This window comes from Hibiscus syriacus, unplaced genomic scaffold (assembly GCF_006381635.1).
Source record: "Hibiscus syriacus cultivar Baekdansim isolate YM2019G1 unplaced genomic scaffold, ASM638163v2 tig00110584_pilon, whole genome shotgun sequence".
Taxonomy (NCBI): domain Eukaryota; kingdom Viridiplantae; phylum Streptophyta; class Magnoliopsida; order Malvales; family Malvaceae; genus Hibiscus; species Hibiscus syriacus.
The window spans coordinates 1,620,342-1,642,534 of record NW_024062792.1 but is presented as its reverse complement, the minus strand read 5'-3'; the positions used below and the strand labels follow the sequence as shown (position 1 = coordinate 1,642,534).

The 22,193-nt window shown below is 32.9% G+C and overlaps 1 protein-coding gene across 2 annotated transcripts; it reads right to left on the bottom strand.

Annotated features, from left to right (window-relative positions):
* Nucleotides 1–1,028: 1,028 nt before the first annotated feature.
* LOC120133569 (peroxisome biogenesis factor 10-like) lies at nucleotides 1,029–3,864 on the bottom strand. 2 transcript variants are annotated; one of them, XM_039150131.1, is made up of 11 exons: nucleotides 3,624–3,864; nucleotides 3,501–3,532; nucleotides 3,315–3,404; nucleotides 3,128–3,222; nucleotides 2,809–3,019; nucleotides 2,633–2,717; nucleotides 2,456–2,534; nucleotides 2,188–2,321; nucleotides 1,731–1,819; nucleotides 1,363–1,448; nucleotides 1,029–1,258 (listed from the first exon to the last, which is right to left on the bottom strand). In XM_039150131.1, the coding sequence occupies exons 1-11, from the start codon at nucleotides 3,817–3,819 to the stop codon at nucleotides 1,156–1,158; spliced, it is 1,200 nt and encodes a 399-aa protein (XP_039006062.1). In that variant the 5' UTR covers nucleotides 3,820–3,864; the 3' UTR covers nucleotides 1,029–1,155. The 2 variants fall into 2 exon arrangements, with proteins under 2 accessions (XP_039006062.1, XP_039006063.1); XM_039150132.1 differs by having other exon boundaries at nucleotides 1,031–1,258; nucleotides 2,633–2,702; nucleotides 3,624–3,862.
* Nucleotides 3,865–22,193: the final 18,329 nt, after the last annotated feature.

Here is a 22,193-nt window from a genome sequence, read left to right as displayed (position 1 = left end):
AGTTTTATGGATAATCAGGTATAGTTGCAAGATTTTTCTCTTTCCTCGATCAAATGTAAAGGTTTCTGTTTTGTGTTTCTCTCAAATAGCAGATATATGTCGCAACTTGTTCACCTGCTCGAGATCCCGGAGCCAGTTACGTGTCTTGGGGGTCACTCAACCCTTGTAGCTAGGACCTGTAAGTTGATAGCTCGTTCGCGGGTTAACAAATATAGCTTTCATGTATGGTTCTGTGTGTGTGTGTGTGTGGTTTTAAGCCTTTTAACTGGATATGTAATGCTTAAAGTCTGCACTGTGATAGTTTGGAAAAGTTCTGGCAACGACTGAACATGATTAGGACATGATAATAGCAGAGATTATTATTCGATACTAGAGCAATTTCCTCCTAGTAATTGTTCTATGGAATTCGTCTATCCGACAACGCTTTCGATTGTTCTTAGTGGTTGCTTGTGATAAAGATTCAGGGCAGGCGATCTTTACAAGCCGGTAGACATGTAGAGGTTGATAAAATAATAAATTGAATATCAATGATTAAAACCAAAAATACATTGTCACATTAAATGGACTAAACATGTTTTTTAACTTAAATTCGTTCTTATACTACACAAATTTAACTCCTATATCCAGATTTGATCATTTTTATTATATTAACATTTTAAATTTCTGTTCTAATCCAAACACTACCCATAAAATTGTTAGATGAGATTCTACCGTTAGCCACTATATTACAGATTTAACAGTACTTTCTAAAAAGTTCGTTACAAATTTTACTTTTTACCCATTCAGTCACAGTTTAACCCTTTAACTCGAAAACACAATATTTATAGGTAGTAAATGAAAAATATGAACATTTCCTCAGTATTACCATGTGTATGTATCCTTGAAAGGTTACAGCCTCATATCCATATCCGAATACATATCGAATATGAATACTGGAACAGAGTATTTAAAAAATAAAAAATCGAAACAAGATAAAAGTACAACTTTGCCAAGGGAAATGGCACGTATGGTGTACCTACGCAGATATCCCAATCGCACACACTAATCCTTTTCTTTTGTATACATTTTCACCAGCAAAATGCAGGAGGATACGTGAGTTGTTATGAATATGCTCACTTCCAAGGTGTTCACTTTAGCAGCAGTCGTAATCAAAAGCTAGAAATCCGAATGATATAAACAAACTAGACTTGAATGAGTTATGGGCGTACGGCATAGCGGGCATTCGAGCTTTTCGTTGCACCATTCCATGATGCAGTTCCTACAGACAGGTCATGATATATGAATGAATTTTTGCAGTTTCCCCCAAAAATTAGAAGCCATGTCAAGATTAGTTCGGCAAAAGGGGCAAAAAAGGAAAGATACCAGCAGAATACATGACCGCATGGTGTAGCTGTCGGGTGTTGTCGATTGCTTAGGCATAAGGTGCACTTGCTAACAACAGCTGTTGACTGAATTTGCACAAGCAGGAGCTTAGTTAATATAAGCAGAAAGGTGAAGAGAATGTGTTTATCAATGATACAATCCTTTTATGATGAGACTAATGCTCCATAATGGTTTGAAGCATTTGATCAATTGTATCTGCCATTGAATAGAAACACAAACACCTAGCACTTAAGATCTGTTACCTAGCACTTTCCGACAATGAATACTGAGATAAGAAAATAAAAGTAGTGGAAGACGATGAAAACAAAATACATAAACATAATACTAAGTAATATTTGAAAATTTACCTCTGAAGTTGATTCACCGACCCATGTACCCCGGTCAGCCTCCATTGGTATCAAGTTGCCTTCTTCGTTTAAAACAGGCAAACCTTGTCCTACAGGCTCAAACAACAATGTGTCAAACAATACATGCCAATCTCTCAAGGCACAACTGTATGAAATGAGGAAAAAGAAATTACTTGAAACATATTTCCTAGCGAACAGAGTATGTTTACTATCAGCTATCTGGAGAGCTTCACTAAGTACTAAGACAGACTAGACCCTTCATTTCAGATGATTGGATGGACGTTTTGTACGATTAAGTTGACGTTCATTCTAGCAACAATCTTTTATAGGCAAGCAAGGTTATGTTACAGGTTAACCATCAAGGATTTGACAATTGGTAATTGGGCATAAATAAGGTTTTCATTTCGAAAGGTGCAAGTTTAAGTAAGCAATATAAGGAAACTTGTCACGGATTAACCTGATGGGTTTTGATGGGACCCCAATGAGGTCTGATGAATTGAGCTTGTAATTGAAGATAAGTTGCTGCGTCGCAGACCTTCGGCAGCAACGATGCATAGCTGAATTAAGAGGAAAATCCCCAGGATTTGGTACCTGCAGTTAGAGGCAACAAAAATGTTACCGTCAGTACAATCCAAATCTCCCCACATGATGAGTTTCACACATTTAATAAGAGATGCCGCATCAAACAAAACAAGATTTGTAGAAGCAAGTAGCGAACCATGTACCTGGGTCTTTGATTTGATGGCTTCCCAATGAACACGTAGCGAATGCCAGACGCACGTTTGGATATATGATAATAGAGACCTGCCAAGTTTTGTCAAGGGAAAATTAGCAATATTAAGATGAGTAAAGTTCCACTTAAAAAAATTATTAATAACTCTAGATGAGAAAGCTCTAAATACCTTCGAAGTAGAAGAACATAAGGTTTGCACGAAGAGCCCATTGCAAGAATTCACGAGCTATAGGTAGCATCTGTATGCAACAGCACTGAAATACATCACTCCAAAGTACCACAACAACAATGAAAAATGAAAAACCCTAGAAGAATTTAGTCCCAAAAAAAACTCGGTTTGCATACTGCTGGCCATCTCTGAACTGCGTGCAACCACATTCCATGCAATTTTTCTTTCAATCTAGACAGTCCAGAAACCGGTGCAGTAGAGTCTGAGGGTAAGGCAATCTCAATCCCCGTGGACGACTCAACTTGACTCCTCTCAGAGCCAATGTTACTATAGAACTCATCAGACTGCAAGTCAGCAAGGGTTATACCACGAGACGCTATCCTGGAGCTGCACAAGGAAAATTCAGAGATATCTTTGATTCCGATAAACAGAGTACACGTCCTGTTATCAACAAGAACCGAACACAAAAAGGAAAGACAAAACTTCAATTTGAACCTGATTCTTTCCGCGATGTAAGGAACCGCAGTCTGATACACAATGAAGAGAGCACGTCTAGCAGGTGTTGGGGAAAGGCCATGAGCTCCAGCGACCTAAAAGAACACCATATTAGCAATCAAAGAACAAATTCAGCTGCATATTTTGAGGAAAAACATAATATATTTCGTTTCCAAAACCATAAAACCTGAGTGATGTCACAGTATTCTTCTCCTAGTGTTTGCTGCCCGGAACCTGTTGTTAAAACATAGTAAAGCATTTGACCTAGGAGTTTGGTCTGCGTAATACATTAATTTAAATACAAAAATGTTAGAATTTTTAAAAAATAAAATGATTTTTAGTGAGTTATTAGGGATTGAAATTTAGAACTAACCTCGTTCTGATAAGCTACTGCAACTCTGGTACCTATAAAAAAAATTTACAGTTCTTTATATTTCACAAGGTGTAATGATACTGCTGGAGGAAATAGAGGGGAAAATATTGAAGAATGGGATACCAAAAAGGTGGCGGAACGCGTCGCGGCAGGCGTCGTAGACGAAGGAAGCGTATTGGTCGTCTTTCTCCGCCGCTCTCATTATCTCTGGTTGAGCTGCAAGTGGGAACCGCCGCGGCTCGACCGTGGCTGAGTGATCCGACTCCCCACTTGGACCTGGGTTGCCTGACCCGCCCGAATCGTTTCTCCCTGATCCCATCTCCGCCTCAGTGTGATTTTCAGTGAAAATCGAAAGTTTTCTTTTTCTATCGAAGAGGAGTGGAGAGGCAAGACACAACCTGAGGCAAGATAGGAGAAAAAGAGAACCCCGTCAAACGACGTCGTACGCTAGGCATGGACTTAGGGGATAAATATTAGTCAAATTTCTCCCTACTGCTCGATCCAGAAACAACGAAATTCAACCATTAATAAATGGGTTAAAACATTTTGATGTGTCTAAACTATACTCTAACTTAATTTTTGGTTAATTTTTTTTTTGTTAAAAATAAGTATTTAATGTTTTTTTTTATATTTTTAGATGTTTATCGTTATATTTTTTATTATTAATAACAAAAATATTGTTTTTTTAGAAAAGAAAAAATGTAAAAAAAAAAATCAAACCTTTGACATTTCCCCACCATCATCCGTCGACCCCCCTTCATCAACCGTTCGTGGTGTGCATCATCGTCATCCCGGAGTTTGTCATCATCCCGCAACCAAACTCCGATCATCATCCTTCATCCATGTCAATCGTCGTTCGACTACTAGTAACTTATTGGAAGTTTTTCTAGCTAAACTACATTTTATCTCTATAAACTATGAGTAATTATTTTTAGCAATTGAACTTTTGAAAATTACAAAATAATTTTTAAATATATCAAAATGTTATAAAATAATCATTGTGACATTATAACAAGTTTAAATATTTGATAAATTTAACGATCATTTTTTATAATTTGATAAAATTAAATGATCCTTTTGTAATAATTCGATAAAAAAACCAATGATAATGTTCGATAAATGCATTGGTAATTTTGTAACTTTTAAAAGTATAATAACTAAAACAATTATTTAAATATAGTTAGATATCCTCCTATATATATGTACTACCCATTGTTTTAAATTGTAAACCAACGGCAATGAAACATTCTGAGCGAAATAGAAGACTTTTTTAAAACCCAGCATTAATTGTTGTGCTTTAAAGGGACCAAACTCCAAAACAGAAACTCACAAAGCTATTTTCCTTCGCCTTCTTTACGAGGTGAATGACTGCAATTCTCTCAAGTTCCTTTCTTTCTATTTGGAAATTGGAATGGTTGGGTTTTTCTTCCGCTTGGCTGAGAAATCTGAGAGCTGAGTGGCCGGGAGGCGAAGGCGTAACAGAGGTGAGTTGAAATTGTTTGATTCTTCATTATTGACAATTATATCTGTACACAATAAACGTAATTATTCGAATTTGTGATGTCAAAAGTAAAACAATTTTCTTTAAACATTAAGATCTTTTAACTTGTATTTTTTATCTGTTTTTTGTCCTCTTAATAATATAACATTTGTGGCAATGTATCATGAATGTCATATTATTAAGACTAAAAATATGTTAAATTTTAAATTTAAAGATTAATAAAAAAAAAAGAAATTTAAAGATTAAATTAAAATTATCAAATGCTTTATACCTTTTGTATCTCGTTCCTAACTTCGTAATAAATTACAAAATATCGATGAGTCTTTATAAGGATGGATACATGATTTTATGTTAAAGAATATTAAATTTTAAAATTTTAAGAAGAGTAAAACTTATAAAATTTTAGAGAGTCAATGTAAATGAGTTTTTAATAAAAAATACATAAAAAAATTTAAAATATATAATAATTTTAAAATTTTCGAAGATAACTTCTTGTTCCACTCCTTGATGTATCCTTGGGTTCTTAGCTCCTCCATAGGAGAGGTCAAAGTTCTGAAAGTAGTCGATTTAAATTTTTTACATTTTTTTATTTATCTTGAATCTATTTTAAAAAATTATTTGGTCTTAATCTATTTTAATAATATCTTTTTGATGAGTTTATATTTTATGATATATAATTATTTAGTTAATTAGCAGCATAAATATATCAAATATTAATTCACAAAAAATGTAATAGTCAAGATTAGGCCTGTAAACGAACCGACCATACACGAACGGATGTATGTTCATGTTCGTTCATTTAATAAATAAACGAACATAAACGAACACGAACATAAACGAACAAAATTTTTTTTGTTCATGTTCGTTCATGAAGGAATATAGCTTGTTCGTGTTCGTTCATTTAATAAATAAACGAACATAAACGAACACGAACATAAACGAACACGAACACGAACATAAATGAACACAAACATAAACGAACATAACGTTGGAGACCCTACCTTCCATTGTTCTTTCATGAAAAATAGTCGACAATACAAATCAACCAAATCTACAGTGATAAATAGCGTAAGAGCTGATTAGCAGTGATGAAATGTTTGAAGATATCAGATATTTCTATCGATATTTTAAAGATATTAAATAATTCACACGACTTTAATTTAACGCTATAACATTTATCTTAGTGGTCCATGATTACATATGAACAATCTTTTTCCACTACGTTATTCTAATAAATTCGTCGGCTAAAAGTTTTGTGACATCAATGTCAGACTTTATTGAGATTTGTTAATAATGATCATTTTCATTGGTAGAGTAGAAAATTTAACAGCATGAAGATTTCGAACGGTACAAATTGGACTACAAGGCAATAACATAGATCTGAAATCCTTCCGATGCTACATATCTAACTGATATTAATGCTAAATCACCATTCAAAATTTTAACATACCTAAAGTCTATTCCACACCTAAAGGTCACACAAGAACTATGAAAACAAAAGTTCATTGTCAAAGTGTATTTTCTACTTATTAATGGGTTCTTCCTGGAAAACTCGTTACTTCTGCTATTACACTCTTTTTCAGAAATTGCATAGAAACATTTGTTTTGTTTTCTTTTGGCAAATTTTTTATATTTTTCTCTTTATTGATACTCATATACTTCTGATTGTTACCTTTATCTTCCCATCTATTTCTAAAAAGAAGTATGATGTTTTATTGAGTTTTAGATGTGAAGATACCCACAATAACTTTACATATCAACTATTAAGCCAAATAAAACAGAGAAAGAGATGAAAACATAACTGTAAAACTTCAGATTGCACTATAATATAACTTGTTTTGAAGCTTTCACCGATCATCTCCACTCTCCAGTGAACACTAGGGTTTGGGAAAAAAGGGGGAAAATGAATATAGGTGCGAGGTGCCTCACGGGTTAACATATTGGATTTAATCTCCAAATAAAATTGGGTTAATTATGGAGTTGGTCATCAGAATATCAGATTAATTAATATTTTTTAAGATACTTACAAATTGGTCACCAAAATTGATTTAAGAAGATTGAGTTAAACATAAATGAACGAACATAACCGAACGAATATAAACGAACATAACCGAACGTTCACGAACGTAAATGAACGAACGAGACCTATGTTCATGTTCGTTCATTTAATTAAACGAATACAAAATCTTGTTCATGTTCATTCATTTAATAAATAAATGCACATAAACAAACTTCTCGCCGCACGGTTCATGAACGGTTCGCTGAATGTTCAGTTCATTTACTGGCCTAGTCAAGATTATTTGGAATCTAATCATTTAATTTTTTATTTATGTAATAATGATTATTATATCTTAAAACTGAACATTTTGAAATTTATTACATAATAAATTTAATCATATATTTAAAAAAAATTAAAGGTGGACACATATATGTGTTAATTATATAATTTTTTATATAAAGTGAGCACAAATAAAATTTTAAGGTAGATATCATCAAGAAGTTTCCGTGCTAAAAGAGAATAATATTCTCCTTAATAATTTTAGGTTTGAGCAACTATGTCAATGACGATAAATGCATACTCATTATATTGGATAAGTTATTAAATATAACTCAATATATTAAAGGAATGAGAAAAATAATAATAAAATCTACATAGCCATATATAACTAAAATTTTTGGAGTCTCATTTTAAAATTTTTGGATTTGTCACTTAATTGTGAGTACAAGAAAATTATGTGTATTCATCAGTTTGAAACCTTTGGATCAATTAAAAATTGATAAGTGAATTTTTTTTAGTTCTTTTTTTTAAAACTCACCATTACTCTAGATGCAATATCAAAATTAATCCTTAATATTTTATTAATTTTTCATTTCATCCCAAAATTTTTTTTTGGCTTTAATCTAAAATAAGTACCTTTAAGATATAATAATCATTATTTCTTTTTGTTGCTCTCCAGTTCTAAAGTTGCGTCATGACTAATCTAGATCGATTCGAGTCGCACACTTAGTTTTGATGGGTGAGTCTCTCAAAAGAAATTTTCTACATACAAAAAGACTAAAACTGGAAACCTTACTTAAGCGATATCAAACTAATTACCACTTGAATCAACCTCTATTGGTTATAATAATCATTATTTAACTTATGCTTAATCATTTTAGCTCATGGCAACCTAGTTTATTGAGACGCTCGTCTCTACATGACACGAAATCTCTAAAAAGCACTATAACACTCCAAATATATAATTTCTAACTCACACGTTATAAATCACATGACATTATCAATTATACCCAATATTATTTAGATATAAAATATAAAAAATAATAAGTAATAAATTATTAAGAAATAAAAAAGACTAAAAACATTATTAACAATTTCAAAATTTTAAAAAGTAATATTTAGAAAATATTAAAAAATTGAATATCTTTATATAAAGAATCTTCGATTATCTCTCTTGTGAGTCTATTATTTTTTATTGAACATATTCTTCAGTTTTTGACAAATTTAGATAAATAATATCTATTTTGTTGAGTATAAGGGAGCCAGAACGTGAGGGTTATTGAGTTTTATCCACACTTTAAACAGGGTGTGACGTGAGGGTTATTGCGTTGTATGTGTCGTGTAGATTACATTACACTCAATGCTCAAATTATCATTTCATTGAAGCATGGTATCTATGCAAATTATTTAAGTGTCGATGGTCATACATGATTTATATTGCAATTTTTCTTTGCATTTCAATATCACTAATTTATATTTCTTCAAAGAATGTTTATTTATATTGTTTATTTTTATGTCCTTTGAAAGAATGTATTGAAATTAGGGATTTATATGCAGCCCCCGACATATTGTAAAAAAATATTATGGATTTATATGTTATTTCTTTCATTCACTCGCTCTATTTTGATGTTTGTAGTAAATCCAAGATAAATCATAATACTTTCTCTAAAACTATAATAATAAATAATTTTAACACGCTTTTAATTTTATATACATATTGTTGGATCTCTCCTTAATTAGAGAGGTTCTAAAAAATTCTAGAGCTTTCTGGAGAAGTGTAGAATTTTTTAGAACATTCCGAAGAACTCTAGAGAAGTGTAGAACTCTCTAGAAGCTTGTGGAAGAGTGTGAAATCCTCTGGAATATTCTTAAGACGTGTGAAAACCTTATGGAAGAGTATGGAAGAAGGAAGGGAGTGAAAGAGTGTAGAGCTTCTTAGAGTGTGTGGAGCATTCTAGATAATTAATCTCCATCATTTGATGTAAGTAATCTTCATCATTCATTGTGGAGGTGGAGTAGTATAAATAGGGGTGACAGATTTCATTCCTAACCATCCAAGAAATCCAAAAATACTAAGAGATTTCACTTCTTAAAGTGAGAAACTAGAGAGTTAGAGAGCCTCTTTGAGAGAGAAGAGAGATAGGTTGGGAAATCTTTATTCTCAAGCTTGAGTGAGCTACCAAGTGTGAGTCAAATTTAGTGAACACATCCTTGTAATCCTACTATTCTTTTGTATAATGAAAGAATCTCCAAATTAGAGAATTATACTCTTGTGCTCTCTTTAATATCCTTAATCTCTAAGTGTCTATCTTAACTTCACGAGGCAGGAAAGACTGTGATTCCCAATAGTGGTATCAGAGCCGGTTCATCTGTAGCCGTAATTAGCTCATGCAGTTCAAGATGGAGGATAACGTCGCTCATGATGGAGACATGTTCAAGCCCACAACCAATAACTACTCATATTGGAAGCTGATGATAGAGGACCACCTATACTGCAAGGATTTGCATGAGCCCATCATCTACAAAGACAAGGTAGAAGGCAAGAGTGATGCTCAATGGGAGCTACTAAATCAGAAGATCGTTGTTATGATCCGTAAGTATATTGATAAAACTCTCTTTGAGCATACTTATACAAATGCTTATGAATTATGGATAAAGCTTGAATCCATGATTCAAAAGAAAATGCCTCGTAACAAAGCCAATTTAGTTCGACGGTTGGTGAAATTGGAGTATAAGGATGGTCAAAGTATGATTGAGCACTTAAATAATTTCAAGGGGTTCATAAATCAAGTAACAAAATCCGAGATGAAAAATTGATAATGAGTTGCAAGCCCTTCTACTCCTTAGTTTCTTACCGGAAAGTTGGGATACACTCGTTGTTACACTTAGTAATTTAGCTCCGGAAGGAAAACTCACCATGGATACCGTTAGTGATATCCTCCTTAGTGAAGAAGCAAGGAGAATGGAACGAGTTGAGTCTATTCATCCCGAAACTAATATTATTGAGAATCGAGATAAGAATGAAACTCGTAGACGTAGCAAAAGCGGAGATCTACATCAATCTCAAGGTAATTACAAGTCACGCTCGAAGATTACATGTTACTACTATGGAAGGATGGGCCACAAGAAAATGAAATGTCGATCCTTCAAGAAATACCAGAAGGTTGGTAATGTTAAGCCAGACCAAACAAGCCCAACAAAGAATCAAGAAGAGAATATTACTAATGTCGTAGTATCAAAAGAAGATATGATATATCTCATTGATGAATGTAATGTCCTAAACATTGCTTTTGATGATAGCTTCTTGATTATCAATTATGGTGCCTCCTTCCAAGTTACTCCACATGGAAGTTTATTCTCATCCTATCGAAGTAGTGACTTTGGTACGATGAAAATGGGAAATCAAAACAGGAGCAATATCGTCGAGATAAGAGACATCATCCTGACGAAAAGCATTGAATGTAAGCTTATCTTAAAAGATGTGAGGCATGTTCCGGCCATGCGCCTCAATCTTTATCTCTGCTGGGAAGCTAGATGTCGCTGGTCTGATAAATTACTTTGGTGAAGGAAAGCAGAAGCTCACCAAAAGAAGCCTAATAGTAGCTAGAGGAAAGAAAGAAGGGTAATTGTACGTGATGCAAGCTAAGATCTGCAAAGGAGAGGTAAACATCACCACTGAAGATGTAGAGATATGGCATAAATGACTTGGGTACATCAGTGAGAAGGGTATTCACATGCTCGCTCGGAAACAACTCATACCTGACGTGAAAGGTAAACCACTTGATCTTTGTGCTCACTGTTTAGCTGGAAAACAACACAGAGTTTCTTTCCAAAGATCTTCTCCGCCTACAAGGAGAAAAAACATCATAGACCTCGTACACACCAACGTGTGTTCGATGTCCGAGAGATTAATAGGTGGTGCATTGTACTTTGTCACCTTCATTGATGACCATTCAAAGAAGGTGTAGGTGCACCTGTTAAAATCAAATGATCAACTGCTTCACGCATTCAAAGAATTCCATGCCCTAGTGGAGCGTGAGACTGGACGAAAGATAAGTGTGTAAGATCTGACACTAGAGGTGAGTATAGAGGTCCTTTTGAAGTATATTACAAGAAATATGACATTAAACTAGAGAGGGCTCCACCCAAGACACCACAATTGAATGTACTAGCTGAGAGAATGAATAGAACTATTAAATAAAGAGTTCGATGTGTGCTCTCTCATGCTAAGTTACCCAAATCATTTTTGGGAGAAGCTATAATGGCAGTGGTTGACGTTGTCAACCTCACACTATCAGTTCCTTTGAACGGGGGCATCCCAGAAGAAATCTGGATGGACATTTGTTCACATACCCAAAGATGAGATAACCAAGCTTGATGCAAAGATGAAGGAATGCATCTACCTTCGTTCACCTATGGATAAATTTGGTTATCGACTTTGGGATCCAGTCAATAAGAAGGTTGTCTGCAATAAAGACGTTATTTTCTTCGAAGACCAAACAATCAAAGATATCAAAAATTCAGAAAGGCCAAGATTGAGAAACAACAAAAACACTAAACCTACTCTAGTTCGACGTGAGGATAATAATACACAAAAAAACCTGATGCTGAAGATCATAAACCTATGTTAGAGCAAATCAACCAGGATACTCATGATGAACCAGCTCAAGAAGAGCCTTAATCTAGCTCTCCAATAGAACTAGAGCCAAGATGATCCTCAAGAGATAGAAGGACATCCACTTGGTATAATACATATAAATACGTTATTCTCACTGATGAGTGGGAGCCTCAATGTTATAAAGAAGCAATTAGTGATAGTCATAAAGAAGAATAGAGAAGATCCATGCAAGAAGAGATGCAATCTTTGCATGAGAATCATACTTATGAACTTGTGGAGCTACCAAAAGGGAGAAAAGCCTTAAAGAATAAGTGGGTGTATCGGATCAAGACCAAAAGATAGCGGCTCAAAGCCACGCTATAAAACTCGGTTGGTTGTTAAAGGATTCAGACAAAAATTGGTCAGACATGATGACCAAGATAGTACCGAAAAGGAAGTTCGAAGATTGTTGTCAAGGTGTCAGCTTACTAGTACATTCCAATTAAGTCGAGAGGGGGAGACTTTTTGGATCTCTCCTTAATTGGAGAGGTTCTAGAAAATTCTAGATCTTTCTGGAGAAGTGTAAATTTTTTTAAACATTCCAGAGAACTCTCGAGAAGTATAGAACTCTCTAGAAGCTTGTGGAGCGGAATCCTCTGGAATATTCTAGAGATGTGTGGAACCTTATGGAAGAGTTTGGAAGAATATGGAAGGGAGTGAAAGAGTGTAGAGCTTCTTAGAGTGTGTGGAGAATTCTAGATAATTAATCTCCACCCTTGGATGTAAGTAATCTCCACCATTCATTGTGGAGGTAGAGTAGTATAAATAGGGGTGAGAAACTTCATTCCTAACCATCCAAGAAATCCAAAAATACTAAGAGTGTCCACTTCTTAAAATGAGAAACTAGAGAGTTAAAGAGCCTCTTTGAGAGAGAAGAGATATAGTTTGGCAAGTCTTTATCCTCAAGCTTGAGTGAGTCACCAATTGTGAGTCAAATTTAGTGAACATATCCTTGTAATCCTACTATTCTTTTGTATAGTGGAAGAATCTCCAAATTGGAGAATTATACTCTTGTGCTCTTTACTATCCTTAATCTCTAAGTGTCTATCTTAACTTCACGAAGCTGGAAAGATCATGATTCCCAACACATATCAATCATCATCATACATATCATACACTTTTATCTTATATATGGACACATACTACACATGCTTTCATGATCAGATGTTCAAATCATCAACAGTTACACAAAATAGTTGTACTAAATTGATCTAGAGTTACAAATTATGTATCTAAACATAGTTAGAAAATATCATAAGTCATTGAGTCGATAGACAAATCTAATCACATCTTAGACAATTCGAAGGATTATTTGCAAGATTTTGTACAAGTTTATAAAATAACTTATAAAGCACATATACCTTGTTCCTAAGTTTTCAAATCTATATTTGTAGAACCTTCAAGGAATATTTAAAGAAATAAAAATATAAAATGCTTATAATATTTTAGATTAAGAATATATTCAATAATTAACAATAGATTCAGGCTAATCAAGGATAATAAAAAAACTTGATGAATGGTTTTAAACTTTTAATACTTTTTAATTTTTTAATTTTAATAATTTATAATATCATTTTATAGCTTATTATATCGTTATCTTTTTTAAAATTTTATTATTATTTTAAGTGTTTTTAATATATATAATAATTTTTTAATAATTTTTAATTTTATTATTTAGGTTTATTTGTTTTTAATATATTTATATTATATAGTCCAATAATTTCTTGGTTTTATTTATTCTAAAAATTAAACCAATCGTCAAAAAAATTAGAAAAAAATAATTAAACCCTAAAATTCTAAACTCTAATTTTTAAAAACCTTATTTTTTAAAAAAATTCTAAAATCACTTTCATAATATTCAAAATCAATAAACAAATTAAAATTCAGTTTAAAAAATCACTAAAAGAAATGTCTTACTAATAATATCTTCTGTTTGAGTTATCACGTATGATAAAGGCTTTTCCAGTAAAATATGACTTTGATAAAACAATGTCACTAATACATATCTTCTCTTACGTCACGGGAAGCTCTGTTGTGCGACGTTTAAAAAACGGTTAAAAATGGTTTGACCGGTTAAACAAGTGACCGGTTAAAATTTAGACCGGTTATGTTATATCATTTGATCGAAAATATTATCAAGTACAAAAACATATTAGGTACCACTTATATAATGTAAGAGGTAGCTCTTATATAATAAAATAGGTTAATACTGGAAACATTATCAAACACAATAACATATTAGGTAGCGCTTATATAACGTAATAGGTAGCGCTTATATAATAAAATAGGTTAATTACTTAATTTTTTATTACACCATATTAGGTAAACGCCTAAAATGTTACCAAGGATAACATAATCGGTTATTTACTGGAAACATTATCAAGCATAATAACATATTAGGCAGAGCTTATGTAACGTAATAGGTAATTACTTACTTAATTTGTTATCAGTTATGATAAACTTACCTTAGGAATAAATGTTAACAAAATTTAAACTGATGGAGCCATTAGGAATCTCATGATAACATAACCGGTTAATCACTTGATTTGTTATCAAGCTTTATCAACATGGTATTTACGCATATTATAATGATACCGATTGACTTTAACTGTTTCCATTGAAAATTAATCTATTACTTTAAAGTAATAGATTTCGAAATTATATGTATGGAATATATATATATATATATATAATGTGTGTGTGGTTAAATGGAGCCTTAGAACCTTGTATATTGTTTACTTATATTTTCACGATACCGAATGAATTAAACCATTTTCATTGTCAATTAACCTATTACTTAAAAGTAATAGATTTCGGAATTATAAATATGGAATTACTTAAAAGTATTGATACATATATAAAAGTTTATGATATTATCATTATACCGGTATAATTTTACCGTATACCTTGTAAATTTAACTATTATTTATACAAAGCTCATAAAGGGTTATCAGAATGTTGGATTTACACAAAGACATATACAATGCACTTGAAAGATGTCAAGCAAAAGAAATTGTCAATTGGGTGTCAATGCAATTTCTGCTTACTTTTAATCGGTATTTGGATACTCTGATGCTTTAACATTGTCAAACAATCTGTAGAATAGAGTCTCCCACAAATTATGGTCGGAATCAGTTCTGTAACTGGGATTATCCAGGTTAATCATGTTGACTGCATAGCCAATAAAACCTGGGGGTCCAAATGGTAAGCTAGGAATTGGTAAATGCAAGCTTTATTTGAGGGTTTAGGGACTGAATCTCTCCAACGTAAGGAGTGCATGATTGAACATTACATATAATAGTTGTATTCAGTTGTTGAAGAATTGTTCTTAATTTTATATAAGGATAGTTGTAATGATATCCGTTAACGTTTCGGGACCAATTAGTTAGATGCATGCAGTACCCTATATCCTTAAGGCAGAGCATAAGAAATCGGGCACTTAAAGATTTACCAAGAGCGATAGCTTTTGCTCTGAATGAAGACTGAACCTAGAATCAACTTTGCAATTATGCGTATCATGCTGAAGAGAACCTGATGAATTATAGGATTTGCACACAACTGCAAGTATTTTAAACCCTAAACCCAACTACTCTGCTAAAATTATGCAACAGAGACCTCAGGATTTCCCATAAAATGCTTGCAGTTGTGTGAAAATCCTATCATTCAACATGTTCTCTTCAGCAGTATAGGCATAATTGTTGTTAGGATTTTTGGAAGCTCGAATCGACAACCGAAATGGTTTGCAAAGAGGGGTCGGAACGGTTTTGTGTTTAGGGAGTAAGGAGATTGAAAGATAGAAAATTGCACAGCGATTTATATTGGTTAGACAATTGTAAAGTTGATTCTAGGTTCGGTCTTCATGCAGAGCAAAAGCTACCACTCTTGGTAAATCTTTAAGTGCCTGATTTCTTGTGCTCCGCATCGAGGATATAGGATATTGCATGCATCTAACAAATTGATTCCGAAACGTGAACGTATATCATTACAACTATCCTTATATAAAATTAAGAACAATTCTTCAACAACTGAATATAACTATTATATGTAATGTTCAGTCATGCACTCCTTACATTGGAGGGATTCAGTCCCTAAACCCTCAAAGAAAGCTTACCTTACCAATTCATAGTTTACCATTTGGACCCTGCAAGAGGGTTTTATTGGCTATGCAGTCAACATAATTATGAGCTTCCTTTATGCTTTGGCATTTAGTCAGACTGTAGAGATTTGAAATTTGTAATCAATTAAAAGTTCTTAAATACTTTAATCCAATTACCATTTCAAGAACAATTACATGAATACATTGATATTTACTGGTCGCTTTCGATTTTCTTTAATGTTGATACGCTGGGGATCCATTTGAAGGTCATCATCTTCGCGAACAAAGATTGAACTTTCAACCTATAATAGGTCTATTCGAAAACATCAAACTTTAAAACCTAACCCCTATTTCCGACCGAAGACTAACATTATAAAAAATTAAGGTTTCGACAACATACCTATTGAACACATCAAGGAAAAAAAAGTGTCCAATCTGGAAATCAATCAAAACCTAATTTGAATACCACAATATCGATAAATTTACATGAAGATCTGATCGTAATTGTTATGAACGCTGGTATTCGTCGAAGTTGAAGAGTTCTCTTTTTCCATTATGGTTTTTCGATTTGAGGTTTGTATCGACGCTTTTAACACATATAAATAATGAAGGAAAAAAATGCGTAATTTAACAAAACTATCGAAACAAATTTAAAAAGTGTCGATACATTATTTTGACATATTTTCTAATTATACCGATATATTTCTACCGCTTACATTTTAAATTTACCTATTACATTATAATTATGGGTTTCGATATTTTTGGGATCGATACTTTTAATAAATATATCGACACTTTATGCTTGCACCTCATTTGACTTTCATTCTGGGCAAAAAGTATCAACACAATTTAAAAAGTATCGATACATTATGTTGACCTATTTTCTAATTAACCGGTATATTTCTACCGGTTACATTGTGAAGTTACCTATTACATTATAATTATCGGTTTCGATGTTTTTGGGATCGATACAATTTTAAATGTATCGACACTTTATGCTTGCACCTCATTGGGCATTCATTCTGGACAAAAATTATCGACAAAAATTTAAAAAGTGTCAATACATTATGTAGACCTATTTTCTCTTAAAACCGATATATTTCTACTGGTTACATTGTAAAGTTACCTATTACATTATAATTATCGGTTTCGATGTTTTTGGGATCGATACAATTTTAAATGTATCGACACTTTATGTGTGCACCTCGTTAAGCATTCATTTTGGACAAAAAATATCAACACAAATTTTAAAAGTGTCGATACATTATGTAGACCTATTTTCTCATAAAACGGTATATATCTACCGGTTACATTGTAAATTTACCTATTACATCATAATTATCGATTTCGATATTTTTGGGATCGATACTTTTAATAAATGTATCGACACATTTGTTTACATATTCTCTCATTAAACTGGTATATTTTACCTATTACTTTATAATTATCGGTTTTGATGTTTTGAGGATCGATACTTTTAATAAATGTATCGACACTTTGTTAGAAACTTTATGTGTCGATACATGTTTGTAAGTTACCGATACTTTATAGTCGAAATTAGAGAAACCGGTTGTGTCCATTTTCAATCTGTTATATTTAATCGATTGTTTAAATTTTTACCGTTTTCTCAAATTTTAACTGATTTAGAAATTCTAAGTATAGAAACTTTGTTGTGGAGATTAACCTTGTACATTCTTTAATAATGTGTTTCGATACATTTGCACGCAGATATGAAATACATTAATAACTAGTATTAATATTTCAACAATCCTTAAATGTATCGGTATACAGAGAAGCAAATATGGATATAAAAATCCGACCAATCAACCAACAACGATTCAGAGATCAAATGTCGTTATATATTTGGAGCAATCAACCTAAATGAAACGCGATGGAAATCTCGACCATCATAATTTTGAGTAACAATCAGGAAGACTGTATATGCGAAGAATGCCTTCCGAATATTATCTATTTCATTCAGCTCATGAAGATAGGATAACTGTAAACCGAAACCGTTTGAGAGAAACATAGCTGATGTAGAAGCAGCTGCATATTTAAAATCTCAAAGGCGGTCCATTTGGTTCTCAAACATTTAAAGCATCGGAAGCATTTCAGACTTATGATTTGGGTGGTACACGGGTAATGCAACAAAATGCATCCAAAAATTCTCGAGAATTAAACGCTAGATCTTTTAATAATAATGTTAAATAATGGAAGATACACACGTAAAGCATAAGTACCGGTACAATTAACAATGTAAACGAATAAAAGTTCTCTGGTATAATGAAAATAATCATAAATGACAAGTTGAGACGTTTGTCATGTACGCTTATTATCATTGCACCGGTAGAATTTTACCGTTTACATTGTTAATTTAGCAAAGTATCGATAGTTTATACATGTGTACCCTTTAGTTATTTTTGTTATTATTACAAGTTGTAGCCCTCAATTATCGAGATTTTTAGTTGCCTTTTGTTGTATTTCCCGTATACCACCCAGATCATACGTCTGAAACGTTTCTGATGTTTTAACTGTTTGAGAACCAAATGCATCACTGTTGAGATTTTAAATCTGCAGCTGCTTCTACATCAAGTATGTTTGGCTAAGATGATTTTGGTTTAGGGTTAGCCTATCTCAAGGAGCTGGTTGAAATGGATAGTATCCGAAATGCATTCTTCAGATATCCAATCTTCCTGCTTATTAACCAAAAATTATGATGGTCGGGATTTCCCTCGCGTTTTAAGTTGAAAAAAACAATGGAAATTAAGAATAATCAATGATAACATTCATATTGTTTAAGTTAATAAGTTTTGAAAAAGGTAAGTTGTTACCTTAGAAATTGAATTTGATGTTACCTCTCGATGCTTCCATTGAGTAAATTGTTGTTTGGATGGAATAAAGGCTCAGGCTAATAATGGAGCCGAAATTTATATTGAAATTCAAACTCAAATTGAAATTTAAATTCAAACTCCAATTAAATATGAAAGAAACATAAAATGCATTGTTAAATTGAACATGGAAATTGCATAATTGATTCATATTGTTCAAGTAACATGCGTTATGAACCATCAAGCGGGTAAAAACAATATTGATTCAGTTCAAAGCTGAGTTGTGAGTTGATGGGGTTGTCACACTTGTCACATGGGAATAAAGTACTCATATGGAAGAGATAGATAGATTGTTTTGTTATGCGCAGCCCATCCGAATGGAATATTTACTATATAAGTCATATGTTTTATTGAATCGAATGAAAATATACACACAATATAATCAAACCAAAACATACATACACACACAACAAATCTATACATAACAATGTTCAAATCCTAGTACCCACAATGAAATTAATCCGATGAAAAAGAGTTATTTCTAACGAAGTCCGGAACATTAGGCGCCTTCAACAAATTTTCCAAATACTCTCGTATGTTACCGCCTTTTTCTGAGGACATATATAAATAATTTCAATTATCAAACTAATCAGGTGCAATTTTACTAACAAGAAACTAAATTCACATAAGCAGGAATAAATTTGTGTCATACCTAGAGCATTGTCGCCCGAATGATAAGCAGCGTAGGGATGTGGACATATGCAATTGTTTTTCTATATAAAAGCATAAATTGTTAATCAATCAATGTATGGACACCTGTTTAACTGGAAAAACATATGACATAAATGTAACTTACTGGATTATAAATCTTTTTTCGCACTGAATCATCGACCAACAATGTATTTAGGGTGTTAAAATCAGTATACTCGTTCTAAACATCATGGAGATCTTTACAGTAGGTAACATTATCTTCTTTTTTGCACATAGCTTGGTCTTGTTTACAAACAGTCGAACATAAAATAGTCGAACATAATTTTTTAGAAGCCATGATGAATAAATCACCTATTTCAGTTGTCACCGATGGGGATAGGGCAATGCAGAGGGCTATCAAATATGTTATCATTATGATAAGCACGTATTATCTTCTTGGCATCTTTATCGCAATGCACAAGCTAACATTGACAACCCAAAATTTACAGTAACATTCTCAAGATGCATGGCTCCCTGGTGGACAACCGATGATTTTGATATTCAATGGCGTTCCGTTGTTTCAGAATTCAACGTCGAAAAGCATCCATGGGTGATTGAGAAGGGAAATAATCGACACTTATGGACACAGGTATATCTAACCAGTTATTTCTTTACCAATATTCGCTCAACACAAAGGTGCAAGTCTATGAATGCTTCACTCGCGATTGTACTAAAACACAAGAAGACATATTTAGATATTGTTCGTGCAATTGAAGATGGAATTAGTAGAATGCATATAAACGAGTTGAAAGCAGATTACTTAAGTTCCCAGACGAAGCCCTTCTAGATCACAAAACTGGTTGACCTTGAAAGCCATGCTGCTAAGATGTATACGCGTGAATCTTTTCGTGTGTTCCAAGAAGAAGTTCAACGGGAGACATTGTACCGGATTCAGGAAGAGATTCAGTCCTTATCAGATGAATGTCAAAATTATATTTTGACAAAGTACAAAGAAAAAAATAGGACATTTGAAATTAGTTTTGATTATCGTATAGAAACCCTAAATTACTCCCGTAGAAAATTTGAGATCGTTGGACTTCCATGTCGCCATCAACTTCATATTTTGAAGCACTTGGATTACACATATTTGCCCGGGTTTTTGATTCAAAGTAGGTGGACTAATGATGCGAAGGCTTCTACACGCAGTTTTGTTTACTTAAATGTGCCTCCAGAAGTAATGCAAATGGCAAGGTTCGTTGCTCTACGTGCAACATCAAGTAGGTTATGCTACACTGCATCAAAGATAGACGCGTCTTTCAAAATCGTAAGAGATGAGATGAAAAGACTAACAGAAGAATTTGAAAACTTGTTTGGTTTGAATGATTCAGTCAACCGGAGCAGTGTAGTAAACAACGTTCGCGGCCCTCAACGAAAACAACGCAAGAGAAAATAAGTACCAAAGAACAAGGTCAAGAAGAAAATTAGGCTATGTGAGTTCTACAACGGTGAGGGACATAACAAACTAATATGTCCTCAAGTCAAGCTCAATTTGGATACAAGCACACAACCTACATCAACTGTTTTTTTTCGAAGACGGAATGTAATGGCCATTTAGTCTCGCACATGATGACAATTATGCTAGTGACATTTGGAATAATGCAGACAACGATCTCGATATATTGTAAGTATAAACATGACTCCTACTGTGTATAAGAAACATGTACAACAACCTATTGCTAACTTTTCTCATCTCATACGTAATTATATTCACATACAAAATTATAAATCATATACAAAATTATAAACCGTATACAAAATTTCCCCTACATTTACATCATTACTTACTTTTGTTATTCTTGTGTCTCATGACAGCTTTTGTCATCTCATCTCTTAGTCTATTTTGATTGTGGCTTACGAGATCGTTTAATATTCGCATACGATCCGATTGTCCAACAACCTATATTCAAATTGTCAGTAAGTAAGTATTGTAAACCACAACATTCAATCTATGACTTTTAACAATTTAACCGCAAACTAATTTTTAATTCCACTTACAATATCATCAGTTGCCCCTCTAAAACCGATCGATTTCATCTGCATCATCACATAAATGCCGCAATCATATCTGTTACAAAATTTGAATACGACACATGTCAATTATGAAACTTGCATAAATTAAGCTTTCTCATACCCATTCAATTGCTCATTCATCTTATGCTCCACAAATTTGAATTTTTTTAATGAGACATTTTCTAAAGAGCCACATGCTTATACCCAAATGTGTTTCTTATTATAACTATATAATATTGTCATCTGCATTAAAAAATATCAAGTTATGATCTAAACAAATTATGCATTATAATTTACATAATTTCCTTTCATACATATCAATCTCTTAGCATCCTTCACTCTTTGTTTAGTTGCTTTAGATGAAAATAGACTATCATATACCATTGCAAAACATTCTACCATATCCAACACCAACATATACCAATGGGAATTATGGTAGTTTATTTTGATAAGGATCTACAACAAATTTCACACCTAATTTAACAAAATTCAACATTATATATCCGAAAACATCGTTTGCAATTTGTATGGTGTCTTACCTTGTCACACTCGGTGAATTTCACATAGCCATCC

What these genes read in the sequence shown, in the direction of transcription:
- LOC120133569 (XM_039150131.1), bottom strand. Translation starts at nt 3,819, where the DNA reads ATGGGATCAGGGAGAAACGATTCGGGCGGGTCAGGCAACCCAGGTCCA. An exon ending in GTCCCATCAAAACCCATCAG is followed by an intron (nt 1,820 to 2,187) that starts GTTAATCCGTGA and finishes TTGAGCCTGTAG; the next exon opens with GACAAGGTTTGCCTGTTTTA. An exon ending in TCGGTGAATCAACTTCAGAG is followed by an intron (nt 1,449 to 1,730) that starts GTAAATTTTCAA and finishes GTGCAAATTCAG; the next exon opens with TCAACAGCTGTTGTTAGCAA.